General features: G+C 27.8%; 1 protein-coding gene, 1 long non-coding RNA gene and 1 pseudogene across 3 annotated transcripts; 1 reads left to right on the plus strand and 2 right to left on the minus strand.

Moving 5' to 3' along the window:
• Positions 1–326: 326 nt before the first annotated feature.
• Positions 327–3,328, plus strand: LOC145933883 (uncharacterized). The gene is made up of 3 exons (XR_014424942.1): positions 327–391; positions 719–919; positions 3,220–3,328. It is a non-coding gene; the product is annotated as an uncharacterized LOC145933883 (long non-coding RNA).
• A 1,839-nt stretch (positions 3,329–5,167) lies between these two features.
• Positions 5,168–8,693, minus strand: LOC145933839 (uncharacterized; annotated as a pseudogene). Its single transcript, XR_014424932.1, has 8 exons — positions 7,893–8,693; positions 7,322–7,802; positions 7,113–7,201; positions 6,972–7,013; positions 6,443–6,475; positions 6,069–6,213; positions 5,820–5,979; positions 5,168–5,626 (listed from the first exon to the last, which is right to left on the minus strand). The product of XR_014424932.1 is annotated as an uncharacterized LOC145933839 (transcript).
• A 16-nt stretch (positions 8,694–8,709) lies between these two features.
• Positions 8,710–10,671, minus strand: LOC145933841 (uncharacterized). The gene has a single exon (XM_083033834.1). The coding sequence runs from the start codon at positions 10,669–10,671 to the stop codon at positions 8,773–8,775; it is 1,899 nt and encodes a 632-aa protein (XP_082889960.1). The 3' UTR covers positions 8,710–8,772.
• Positions 10,672–14,779: the final 4,108 nt, after the last annotated feature.

The raw sequence follows: 14,779 nt of genomic DNA on the forward strand, positions 1-14,779 counted from the left end.
AATATAAAAGAATAATTTTGTAATGTTCTATAAAATCTGACATTATTAAAAAATGTGAAGTAAAGTATAGTATATCTATCGACATGCGCTTTAAGTATTATGTTTAATTATTACATATGTTTAACATATATATAATGTATTTATCACATTATACACATGATTAATATAATGATCATATTTAATTTATAGGGTTAAGTTGTAGAGGCATCGAGAAAACATCAAATAAATTAAAATATGTTATTACACAAGTTCATAGTCTCGCAAAGACTTGTGGCAGATGGCAGAGTTAAGCTGTCAGATTTTAGTTTCTGTGCTGAAGTCTCAAGAATTACTAAAGCGAAAATTTCTTCGTAGGAACCTTATAATGGATGAGTCCTGAAGTAATTTCAAGGTAATTTATATATTTATATTATTTTTAAGATTGAATGATATAAATTTTATGTTTACTCCTTCATTTTTAAATCATTATTAATTAGTAATATACTAGAATCTGTATAGAAAGGTAAAATTTTATTGGAATACAGATTATAAAATATAAAAGAGTAATTTTGTAATGTTCTATAAAATATCTGACATTTTTAAAAAACGTGAATTAAAAGATAGTATTTCTATTGATATGTGCTGCTTTAAGTATTATGGTTAATTATATATGTCTAATAAATATATAACACATTTATTTTATTACATAATTAATGTAATAATACTATTTAATTTATAGGGTTCAGTTGTAAAGACATCGAGAAAACATCAAGTGAACCAAAATATGTTATTATATGAGTTCATAGTCTCGCAAAGACCTATGGCAGATGACAGAGTTAAGCTGTCAGATTTTAGTTTCCATGCTCAAGTGTCAAGAATTATCAAAGCCAACATTTCTTGTAGGAACTTTGTATCGGATAAATTCTTAAGTAATTTCAAGGTAATTTATACATTTGTATAACTTACTTTCAAGATTGAATGATATAAATTTAATGCGTACTACTTCATTTTTAAATCATTATTAATTAATAATACTGGAATCAGTAGAAAGATTAAATTTTAATGCAACGCAGATTATAAAATATAAAAGAGTAAAATTCGTAATGTTCTATAAAATCTGATATTTCTCTAAAATTTTCTAAAATTATTTTTGGATATGTTTCTTGTTTTCGATTTAATCAATTTTAATCGCGATTCGACCTGTATCTTTAGAACTTGAATTATACAAAAAAGGTCAAAAGTGAAATGATCGGAATTGAGAATTAATGTTGATTAAATTATGTCAGAAAACGAAGTATATATAATAGGCCTGCCGATAAATTACACAATATACAATTATACAATTTATAGGGTTTAGCTATAGACATTGAAAGAACATCAAGTAAACTATGTTATTATACAAGTTACAGTCAAAAATCTCGCCAGTAGATTCGATAGTTTTGCAAAGACCGTTGAGTTAAGTAATATAATATAATTTTTAGACAAAGTCCAAATTAAGAATTAATTATTTATAAACTAAAAATAAAGAACAAAAAACTTACTGAAAATATGACAAATACTTTTTAAATTATTTACGAATAATCTTGTTAGTTGGCAAATCGAAAGTTCCATCTTCTCTTGGAAAAGATCTTTTTATAATAGATTTTGTATCTTGTAATAATAGTACCAATGATAACGTTTGGTTTCCTATTAATTTAATGTCACAAACTTTTTCCACATCAAGATAAAAGATGTCATCTGTAAAATAATTACATAATTCATAAAAATTAACAAAAAATGATACAATATTCTATTACGAAATTAAAAGATTTTAATATAATTTACTTGAATTTTTCACATATTCTTTTATTTCTATATTATCTCTCTTTTCGAAACCATCATTTGGTTCAAACTCAGCAATTTGAATCTCTAATTTATAATTACCATCGGTGATTGATCCAGTTCCAATAGTTTTAAAACTATTTGAGAAAGTATTAAATCTTGTTTTAATATATACTCGTACAACTGAAAAATATTTTATTTAAAGTATTTATTTTAAGAAAATGTAATAGAAGAAAACATACATAAATATTAGAACAATTTATATATATAATAATATTAAATTATATATAATATATTGAGAATTATGAAAAAATTTAGACGCAAAAGAAAAATAATAAAATTATTTATGAACACATGAATTCAAATGATCCGGAATATTTGATAGTTCTATTAATTCAGGTTGAACTGCGTGAATTATTTTTTTAAGATCAAACGAACCCAAATTATTAATAAATTGTATTCGAACAAATAATAAGTTTGTAAGGAAGAGTTCCTTGATTAAACTCTGGTACTTTCGTTTTTTTAGCTTTTGCTTCATCAATATGAATAACCTGTAAAGTAATATTAGATTAGAAAATAACATTATAATTATTATTATTGTATATTAAATTAAATGAGAATAAAAAGTATATTTATTGAAATGTATTTATTCAATTTGGTTTTATGTGAAATTTAATCCACTCAATTTCAATATTTCATACTACGATTTGAATTCTATGACGACTATTATTGTTTAAAATAAATTTAACAATTGATAGTATTGTGTTTTGCCAACAATTTTCGGACCATCAAACTCATCAATAAAACCAATAACTCTCAAAAAATGATTTTTAAATCATCTTTTTACTTTTTAAAATATTAAAAAATTTAAATATACATATATACATATATTTACAAGATATCTCACAACCATTGTATAATATTTTAGTAGTGTATATTACTAGAAGTAAAATAGAGTAAAAATTTCTAATATAGAAATGTTGAGATTACAATAGTTTTTGAATTATAAACGATTAAAATTTGAATGATATAGCATAGAACTCGCATGCTTAAGCCTATAACTAAACATAGACGTCTATCGATCTGTTATCTGTTATTGATTTTTTCAAATTAGTGTGATATCTTTTTCTGCTAATCTTATTTTGAAAATAAAATTAATAATAAATGACAAGTCGGTACGTATGTATATGTGTAGTTCAGTGCGTGTATATCATTGACAAATTTTGATCACTTACAACTCAAAAACTGTTGCAGTCTTAACATATTTATATTAGAATTTTTTACTCTCTTTTACATCTAAACACACTAATAAAATATTATATTAAGGTGTTGAGACACCCTGTATATGTATAAATATATAACACATTTATTTTATTACATAATTAATGTCTTAATGTAATGATAATATTTAATTTATAGGATTCAGTTGTAAAGACATCGAGAAAACATCAAGTGAATCAAAATATGTTATTATACAAGTTCATAGCTTTGCAAAGACTTATGGCACATGGCAGAGTAAAGTTGACAAATTTTAATTTCCATGCTCAAGTGTCAAGAATTATTAAAGCCAACATTTCTTGTAGGAACTTTGTATCGGATAAATTCTTAAGTAATTTCAAGGTAATTTACACATTTATATAACTTACTTTCAAGATTGAATGATATAAATTTTATGCATACCCTTTTATTTTGAAATCATTATTAATTAATAATATACTAGAATCGGTACAGAAAGATTAAATTTTAATGAAATATGGATTATAAAATATAAAAGGGTAATTTTGTAATGTTCTATAAAATCTGACATTTTTTAAAACGTGAACTAAGGGATAGTATTTCTATCGACATGCGCTTTAAGTATTATTGTTAATTATATATGTTTATTAAATATATAACACATTTATTTTATTAATAATTAATGTAATGATAATATTTAATTTATAGGATTCGGTTGTAATAGTATCGAGAAAACATGAAGTGAACCAAAATATGTTATTACACAAATTTATAGTCTTGCAAAGACCCTTGGCACATGGCAGAGTTAAGCTGTCAAATTTTAGTTTCTATGCTCAAGTGTCAAGAATTACCAAAGCCAACATTTCTTGTAGAAACTTTGTATCGGATGAGTCCTGTAATTTCAAGGTAATTTACACATTTATATTGCTTTACCTTCAAAATTGAACGATATAAATTATATACTTATTTTTTTTTCATTTTTAAATCATTAATTAATAATATACTAGAATCGGTATAGAAAGATTAAATTTTACTGGAATACAGATTATAACATATAAAAGAGTAATTTTGTAATGTTCTATAAAGTCTGACATTATTTGAAACGTGAATTAAAGGATAGTATTTCTATCGACATATGTTTTAAGCATTATGTTTAATTTTTAGATAAGTATATAACTAAAAAAATTCTCTGTATTTCCATTTATTGGTTTTATTTTAGTTTATTTAATAATATTTAATATATTGTTATGTTAAATACAAAATATTATTTATAAATTATTTAGTTTGTGTATACCCAGATAACCAACTGTCTGTGAGGTTGCAGTCATGTTGCTAACAATCGTTGAAGCAACTAATTATGATAAACTAGGGACAAGGTGCGACAGCATTATGCATCTTGGATTGAGCTCATGTGAATTTCTAATTCTAAGAACGGCAAATTGATGGCAACATGTTAACATCGATTACTATCCACTAATAAAAGATTTGTCAACAACTTGACTAATTCATTGTTGTCAATTTGTTATCTGCAATTAACAACACATTGATAACAACGTGCAGGCAATAATTTTCCAGGATTTTTGTCTGCCCAGTAAATACAAACCAATAACAATAACATAAGATCAATGTTATAATTCTTCACTCAATTTAATTGTTACGTACAAGACAGTTACATACGCTAAGTGAAAAATATAACATTGACGTTATGTTATTGTCAGCTTGTATTCACTGGATGTATATTTGTACTTTTTATTTTTATAAATAAAAATTTAATCCGTTAATTTTTAATTTATTTTTATTTCTTCATCTGAATTTTAAAAATAATTTTATATATAATATTTTATAAATATATTACATTAGTGCTAGTAATTAAAATTTTTGTACTTTTGCTACTGCACATACGTAATATTTATTTTTATATAATAGGTTTATTAATATTTTAGATAAACAAATAAATATAAAAAACAAATTTCATAAAAAAATTATAAGAATAAAATTTAAAATTTATGTTACCAGAAACTCTCAACAGAATTTCTAGAAAACTATAAGTTTAATAGAAGTTCTGTTAAGAGATTCCAGTAAGAGTTTTACACATGAATTTTAAATTTTATTTTTATAATGTTGATGAAATTTGTTTTTTTCTATATTTATTTATCTAAAATATTAATAAGCCTATTATATAAAATTCACAGATACATAACTATTACAAAACATAACTTTTATAGACGTTATAAAATTAAAATTTAGTACAACTCTCGTACAATTCTTAACATAACTTTTATAGAAACTGTAGAAGTTTATCAGATTTCATTAACAGAGTTCACAGAATTTTTATATGATCAACATAATTAGAAAACAATTCAATTGCTTTCATGATTACTGTCATCCGCATCGTCTGTGTTCATTTCACTTTGCGTGTCGTCTTCACCAAATAAGTTATTTTCCGCCTGGCGTCGTCCTATTCCTGTTTCATTTATTCTTTTTGCGACATTTCGCTTTCTTTGTTTTCCAAAACGTACTGCCTCGCCCACCTCTCAGAAAAATTCATCCCGTAACGGTTTTTTAAAATGTGAATTTCTACATACAGCGTCTGTAAATTAAAAAGATAATACATTGATTTCATTCTTGTGTGTTGAATCAATGTGTGTGTGTGTGTGTATATGTGTGCATGTGTTATAAAATGTATGCTTTAAAAATTTAATTAGTGCATGCAATTAAATCGTAATTTATTTGTATACAATTTAATATGCAACATGTATATTTAACAAGCCAAAGTAACTTACCATATATTACTTTAATTAATTTAGTATCAAACAATGGGAGATTTCCGCGCTCTCCCCAAGCCGAGTAATGTTGAATCACATCGTCAGTTATCGCTTCTTTCATGCAAAACTTTACCGCTTCATGTAGAGTATAGCCGCCTACAAAATGTAAATACTCGACCTGAAATACAATATCAATTTCTATTTTAAATAATGATTTTATATTCGTTTTATTATGGAATTTCATGATTCAATTCGTAAAAAACTTACCGCATTTTCGTATTCTTGTTCCGATATATTGTTGAAATCTGTCACTTGTTGCACCGATTGTAATGGAAATGAAGGTGGTTTGGGAGGCATGGTGTTTATATAGGCTTGTTTGCGCAATAACTTGTCCAATTTACTGTTTACAGTTCTGTAAACATACAATGTAATTATTTTTAATTTAATTATTTCAAATATGCTAATTTTATAATTTATAGTCTAAAATTAAAAATTATATATATATATACAAAATCCGACAATTAAAGTCTTCTTTGATTAAAAACATTGATAAAACTTTTTTAAAAAAGGAGACTTTAAATAGTATGATATGTATATTACACAAAAATATTTTATATAATTATTTTCAAGTATTTACTCACCGATAATGTTCATTTAATTCCTCGCGTAAAAATCTGAAATAATTTTAAAGCACATATTACATTTACATAAATGCGAACATAATTGCTTATTAATTGAGAAGAATATAAAATTATTGTTACATAAAAACAAATTTCAAGTTAATTTTTGTGAAACGACATTATAATAAAGTGTAAAATGGATGAATTTTTATTTGGAAAATAAATTTATCCTGTTTATTAATCTTTTTGATAAAGTATTTCATATAATATTAATTATATTTTTTACATTATGCAAAAATATTAAAATGTTAGTAAAAAGAAAACTATCTTCCAGATAGTTTTTTAATCAGTTTTCAGAGCTTTTAAATCAAATTTTACTATTTTTTTGTAACGACATTTTAATATATTTGCGTTATGTTAAAAATATAATGAATCTAATATGAAATACTATACCAAAAAGGATTAATAAACAGGATAAATTTATTTTCCAAATCAAAATATTTATTTCCTGCTAATTAAAACATGTTTTTTTTTAAAAGAATTAACTTACTGAAAATCTTTTAAGACATTATCCAATTTTTCGTGCAGATACCTATAACATGAAAATTTTTAAACATATATTATATTTGTATTTAAAAAAATGTATATACATAATTGCATGCCTAAATATGTATATGCAGTGAATACATACCTTACTTCTTTATCTTTTGATTTATTTCCATGACTCTGATTAGAATTATTTTTTGCGTAATAAGTAGGTAAGGATAGAGTGGACAGCTCCTGTTAAAAACAAAATATGTTTTGAAGAAATCTATAATCTATATTTTATTTGAGCTATCTGTAAAGATGTTATCGTAATACCTGGTAATGATGTGTCTCATTTTATGGAGGTTCATAAAATGAAGAAATTGGAGGAGACTTTTCATATGAAACGCTTGCAATCTGAGACTCATACATGTGTGAATTTGAGGTGGAAGGAAAAGATGTACTCTGAGTTGTATACACCTTTGAAACTGATGTAGAGCTTGGCGGTAACAACTCAGTATATGTTTTTTGATGCACTACATGCTGTTCGCAAGCTTCAGCGGTATTTGGCAAACTATATTTGGCAAACTGTGCAACTGGATTCAATAATTGGTGTGAATTGTTAATCATGGGAGGAGAGGCATGTTCAGTAAGGACATTATTGTCTCTCATAGCTTCGTTTTCCTTATTCAGGTTTAATTCACATCTTATTTGGTCAATATCATTTTCTATGTCAATAGTCTGATCAGATTGATCACAATCGTTCTTTCGATTTCTTTTAACTTTCTCCTTATCTGACGATGAAGTAGTCATATATTTTTTAGGCCGTACGATTTGACGAGAAGGATGACCTAAGCTATAAATAAAAATTTTCGTTATTTTAATTAAACGTTATTATTCTAAATAGCTAAATAATTATTATATATACATATGTATATAGTTTTACCGTTTTGATTGTCCTGTTCGATACGTATTCAATGCGAAGTTAGTACGGCCAAGTTGTCGACGTTTAATAATATTTTTTCTCCCAGCTTCCATTCTGATAATAATATTTTAATAAATCAAATAAAAAAGAAATATTTTAATATATATTAATATATATATATTATACTAATAACTAAACATTAATATAATATATAGTCATATAAACAACTCAAGAAAGTACATAGAATTCATTACAGAAATAAAGCACTGTACATCAAACACATTTTTCCTACACATAAAAATATAATATTTATTGTTAGATCCTGCGTACAATAGAGAAAATATTAGGAATAGGAATAAATATTAAGCATTAGGCCTGTTACACAATGCAAAAGTACAAGTAATAGGAACAGAGAATGGAAAATATTTACCAATAGAGAGAGGAACAGATAGCAATATACAGTGTCCCAGACCTACCGTATTATAATCTGTAAATAGCAGATTCCTGGGATCATTTGGAGACGTTTTTTTCCTCAGTGAAAATATCGAAGCACTAATCTTTTCAATAATTTACGAGTTATAAGCGATTGAAAATAAAAGGTTTTTCGCAAACTAAGCCTTGTGGAAATAAAATATTAACAAAACACATTCGTTAATTAATTTCAAGTAGAGTACTTTAATAGAATTTTAATTTAAAGCTTACAAAGATACATGATGGCAAAAAATTGGGAACATGCATTCCATATTTATTTCTATAATAGTTCCTAATATTTTCTCTGTGCTCATGCAACAAACCGTAAAGAAATACCTATACATAACACGTACAAATACATCATGTTAAAAAATAGAAGACGGAAATATAAAAAACATAATAAATATTGTGATTATATGTAATATTATGATTAGAGTAGAATTAAAACAATATATTTTCCAACAATAGGCTCATTATTCTCAATAATACTGCAATCTGAACTCTCATCATTGTTAACTGTCCAGCATGGCATGAAATAACATTTGGCCTTAATTTCATGAATAGATACAACACTGAAATTGTTATTCAATACGGAACATTTAAATATACCGATTAATGAAGAGGGGATACTGACATCATAAAAATCTTCGACAATTTCAAATTTTTTAATTATTAAATGATGTAAATTTTCTACTTCAAAAATATTATATATAATGCATATTGACGAATCACGAAGAACACAACATCTATCACTTAAAGAATCAACATTTATAAAAATGCTCTTACTTCGCAGCTTTTTATATTGAAAAGTATGCACTGAAAGTTCCAAAGGCAGAGGACCTTTATTATGTTTTCCAAAAAATTTAATTGTATCTAAATCTGTCACAGGTTTAATTTTTTCTCGGTTTTCTTTTTCTGCTTGTCTATAAAAAAATTGTTGTAGAGGTCGATGAGGTTTTCTATAATATTTTCTAAAAAACGATATATTATTTTCGTAAGGAAAAGCTGAGAAGGAATCAAGAGGACCTAGCCATTCAACATCTTGTGCTAAGTGTAGCAACGCATGAACATTATACGAGAGAAAAGTATGTTTATAAAATTGAGGACATTTTTGTACAAATTTATGAAGAGCAAGTTTTGCAAAAAGCAACGATGTTTGCGAAATTGATGGACAACATAGTGCACGAATTGCCGCATGCAAAAGTAAAAAATGAATATAACCTTGTTCTTCCATAATACCTTGTAAAACTATTGGTCCAGTATACAAAATAAATTGACGACTTTCAGTTGCTTTATAATCTTTATAATCAGCTAGCGATCTTGGTTTTCTTGCGAATTCTCGTGGACAATACTGTGCAAGATGTTGAAGTCTTTTTGAAATCAAATTTTGGTTTCGACCAGACAATTTCATTTTTTTTCCATACTTTCCAGTAATCCATGCAGTCAATAACTTTTTAACAACACCTATACAAATTAAATGTATATATTCAACAGGTACTTGGGAAACCATACCCATTGATAAACGACTTACTGGACTCGGTCCTTTATGATGATCTTCATCAATGAGCTGAGCATATTCATCATCTGTTCGTAATTGATGATTTGTGCCCATGAAGACCATTTGGTTCTCACATCGAATACCAGTAACTTTGCATTTGGAACACGGATTACTGGAAGTATGTCCAAAAAGATTCAATATCCAAGAACGTGCAGGTGTATCTGCAATGAAGGCTCGTAATATCACTGGAATATGTTTTTGACGAAATAAAATACCGTTTCTAACAACTTGAAGAACGTCATCAATGAACTGATGAAGAAAAAGATCAATGCTATATGGTTTTTTTGGTCCTTTATAAATCCCTACAATTTCAGGTTTAGAATTAGTGATGTTAGCTATGGAACATTGAATCGGCCAGATTTGCATATTACCTGACTTGTTCAATCTAGCACCGTCAGTACTCCAATCTACTTTAAGTATATGTGGAATTAAGTTCGATGGTGTTTTTTGCATAATTTTAATAAGAGCTTTCACAAATCCTATATGTAAATATTCTCCAGGATCAACTTTAGATATATTAGGACCTTTACGCGGAGTATTTAATAATGTTCGAGAATCTTTTGGGAGATACGAGAGATATGATAATGATCGTAACGTCCTTAAAATTATATTCCCTTGTGTATGTGTAAGATTTCCTTGTATAAAAGATTCTGCAAGAGATTTTTGAAATGTATCGAAACTATTTACTTTTGCATTTGAATTGCAATCACTTTCATTAGTAGATAAAATGTCTCTTTTTGGTAGATAAAAATTACAATTATCGACATTCATTGGACCACAAGAAGAAACGTTACATTGTTCATTGACAACAGAAGAAAGTTCACTATACTGTTCACTGATATCAGATCTTTCATTGATGAAAGAATCATGCGATACTGGATTTTTAGTAATACAATGGTCAATCACAGTATCTATCAGTACATTATTTGTGTTATTATCCCTTTGATTATTCTGACGCAACAAGTTTAATATGCGTGTACGTTGACGTGGTAATAACTTAAACAACGGTTTCCGCCCACGTGAGATTTTAACATTTCGAATTTTAAAGGGATTCATTTTAACAATGTTAAAATTTAAACATGCACATTTGAATAATTATAAAATAAACTTACGTAACTTATATTGCTGCTTCTTTCAAAAAATATCACAGATTTTGCTATAAACTTGTGTATATATATAATACTTTTTAAAAATCTGCTGAATGTTCTGCTACTATCTGTAATACACAACAAGAGAACGAGAATAATTAGCAAAGAGTAATTTCCATTTATAAAATGTGAAGTACGATCTAATAATTGATATCTATTATAATATGTAACATTAAATGAATAAGAGAAAAATAAATGTAAATAAAATAAGAGTGATAAATATACAAACTGTCATATGCGATAGCAAAGTCACATAAATAATAATGAGAAACACACTTATGAGTATATAATAAACTTTAAAATGCTTATGAAAGAATTCATTTAACTAAATGTGCTATATAAAATTCAAACACTTAGGAAATTATAAAACTTTGAATATATAGTTTTAGCGAAAATAATGAATACTTAAAAATAATTTAATAAATTGTAATGGGAGAAAGGAAGGAATAAGAAAGCGGCTTACCTTAATTACAGTATAGTATTGTTGCTCTTTCCAAAAAATGTTAAAGATTTCGCTATAAACTTGTGTACATATATATACTTTTTAAAAATCTGCTGAATGTTCTGCTACTATCTGTAATCAACAAGAAAACGAGAATAATTAGCAAAGAGTAATTTCCATTTATAAAATGTGAGGTACGATCTAATAATTTATATCTATTATAATATGTAACATTAAACGAATAAGAAAAATAAATGTAAATAAATAAGAATGATAAATATACAAACTGTCATATGCGATAGCAAAATCACATAAATATTTACAAGAAATACACTTATTATATTAGCATGTAATAAACTATAAAATACTTATGAAAGAATTTACTTAACTAATTCTGCAATGTAAAACTGAAACACTGGGGAGATTATAAAACTTTGAATATATATTAGGGAAAATAATGAATAATCAAAAAAATAATTTAATAAATTGTAATGGGAGAAAGGGGAGGATAAAAACCGACTTACCTTACAGTATATTGTTGCCTATTCTCAGAAAACACGTGTGCTCACTGTAAAGTAAATGCCTTTTCTTCCGATTTAATTGCGTAGAAATAGCCGAAGCCGAAAACAATAGGTGTGGTTTAGAAACCGTGTGAAAAAGGAGCACTCGCAAATACGCGAGTCTTCAAGTCCTGAATCTGTCCGTGTTCGTACAAATTCTTTGACCGTATGTTTGAACCTGAAGACTAATTTGATACAAAAGATACTTTTTTGGGAAAAGATAGCCAAGAGAAATTGATTCTGTACACTTTTAGCGGGAACACACACACATTTCTTCACAAAATATACTATCACGTTATCCAAAATGGCTAAATGCTGCTGTAACAGTGATGCCAGAATGGACACGCTGGACACAGGAAATCGTGTAGCGTTGCGCATGCGCATGACGTTTGACGTCATAGTGACGTACAATCATGGTATAAGTACAAATGGCTGCATTCGCTTTGACGCTTTCAATAACGCTAATAAGCATTTTCTGTCTTCGTTGCACATCGAATATTAAACGAAGACAGAAGATATATATATATATATATTTATTTAAACTTAAAATTTCTTTTAAATTAATAAAATAATTTGCATGTTAAATTAAAAATAAATATTTTATTTAAATATTAAGTCTCGAGAGTGTGTATATATACATATACATTTTTTTTATTGATAAAAAGCCTAACATATAACACAATTTTATAGTGTTTAGGCATTGTCGATAACTATAGTTATGATTAAAAAATTTTATTTTGGTTAAGAAAATATTGCGACAACGAATGAAAATATATATATTTATGTTGTTGCCATCATGTTGCCATCATGATGCTTTAAGCAACACAACATACCAACAGTTGCTGTCATGTTGCTGATAACATAACATATTAGTATTGCTAATCGTTTGCTTTCGAAATTTCGTTAACTGATTGCTTTTATAAGTACTCATATTGTCGCGTTTATAACGCGTTCCACTTCGATGTTAGCAAACATATAACAAACATATGACAATATATGCACTGCATTGGTTTGTTTAATATGATTAATCAGGCTTGGTTATCTGGGTATATATATATATATATATATATATTTTTTTTTTTGTATAAATATGTATATTATATGTATATTTGTATTTATAAAATTATTAGATAAATATATTGTAAAATAAACAGTGTACAGATATTTTAAATAAATGTTTATAATACATTATTTTTATGAATCCATGAGTTGTGAGATTTATCCAGTCCCAACCATTTCACATAAACATCATCGCCTTTTTTCTGCAAAATCTTTTCCACGAGATATATATCGGGATTTGCAACATGATGTAACTCGTACTCGTAGAATCCTCCGGCGACGGAATTTCCGCGCGAATCTTCAAGTATATATGTCGCAGGATTAGTTTTCTGCACTTTGATAATTTTAAATATTTCGGTAGTCCAATTTGGTGTAAAACCTTTTTCGAAGATGGTCTTGAATTTACTCACACGTACCTGACAGCCTACTTTGAATCTTGCCGGAGCAGCAATTTTACGTTACTCTATATCGTATTTAAAAGTTTTTCGGCAATCTCCGGAGTAACATCGATAGATTTCATGCCGATAGTGCGATGTTTTCGCGCATTATACTCTACAACGAGTCGGGACAGCGCGTCGATCCACTTGTAATTGCCATTAAGTGTAAACATTTTCCACATATTGTTCTTTAAAGTACGATTAAATCGTTCCACCACTGAGGCTTTCATAACAGAATACGTCGAGTAATGATTGATGTTGTGTTTTTTACGAGTTTCTGCACATTTGCATTGTAAAATTCTTTTCCTCTATCGGTTTGTATGTTTCTTGGACATCTCTTGCTATCTCGAATTATCTCGGCGATAGCGTCAGCTGTTTCGCGTCCGCTCTTATTCTTGAGCGGCACGGCCCATGCATACTTGCTCAACACATCGATGACGGTGAGTATGTAATTGTATCCTTTGTTGACTCTTGCATAAGGACGCATCTCGACCACGTCAGCTTGCCACAGGTCGTCGTATCCACGTACTATGACGCGTCTACGCGGAAAATTTCTTCTGGCTGGAGCGTGCAATTCCTCCACAAGTAGCTGTTTTTCAGAGGTGTTTGATCGAGGCATATTTGTAATAATGTGATATAATTTTCACGTACAGTTCTTTATGTATCTTTTGATACATTGACTCAATCCACCGCGTATACCCCGTTCGATAAACATTACCATATCAATGTCTGTGAGCAGTTAGAAATTTACACGTGTATGCTTTAACATGGCGTCCCGTGTATACCCGGGGAGAGTATAGTAATACGCGGGGTCGAGCCCATACCTCTCGATACATTTATCCCGGAAATTTTCAAAAATGTCAGCTAATAACAAGACATCAGTTTTTAAATATAAGTTGCTATATTCGCCCAGCGTTTGAATGGAGAACCGCTCCCAGACGTTTTCGGCGTGCGCGTAATCGCTCTCGGATACTGTGTCGCCGGTCAAGGAACTGTAGAATGATTCGCGGGGCGATAAACACGTATCTTGCAACTTGTCGACACAGTCTATATATTCGTACGGAAAGACGCCCTTCCGTGTTAATAGATTGAAATTTTCGGTTGATAAATTTTGAAATTCCGAATGTAAAATTTTGAGTTTTTCTTTATTCAAAAAAGATCCCAATTTATCGAGACTTGTCGCGAGAAATTTATACGAGTCGATGAAACGTAATTTAATATGATTTTTCGAAT

This window comes from Prenolepis imparis, unplaced genomic scaffold (assembly GCF_030444845.1).
Source record: "Prenolepis imparis isolate NDT839.2.m4 unplaced genomic scaffold, iyPreImpa1.0 SCAF_3, whole genome shotgun sequence".
Classification (NCBI taxonomy): Eukaryota; Metazoa; Arthropoda; class Insecta; order Hymenoptera; family Formicidae; genus Prenolepis; species Prenolepis imparis.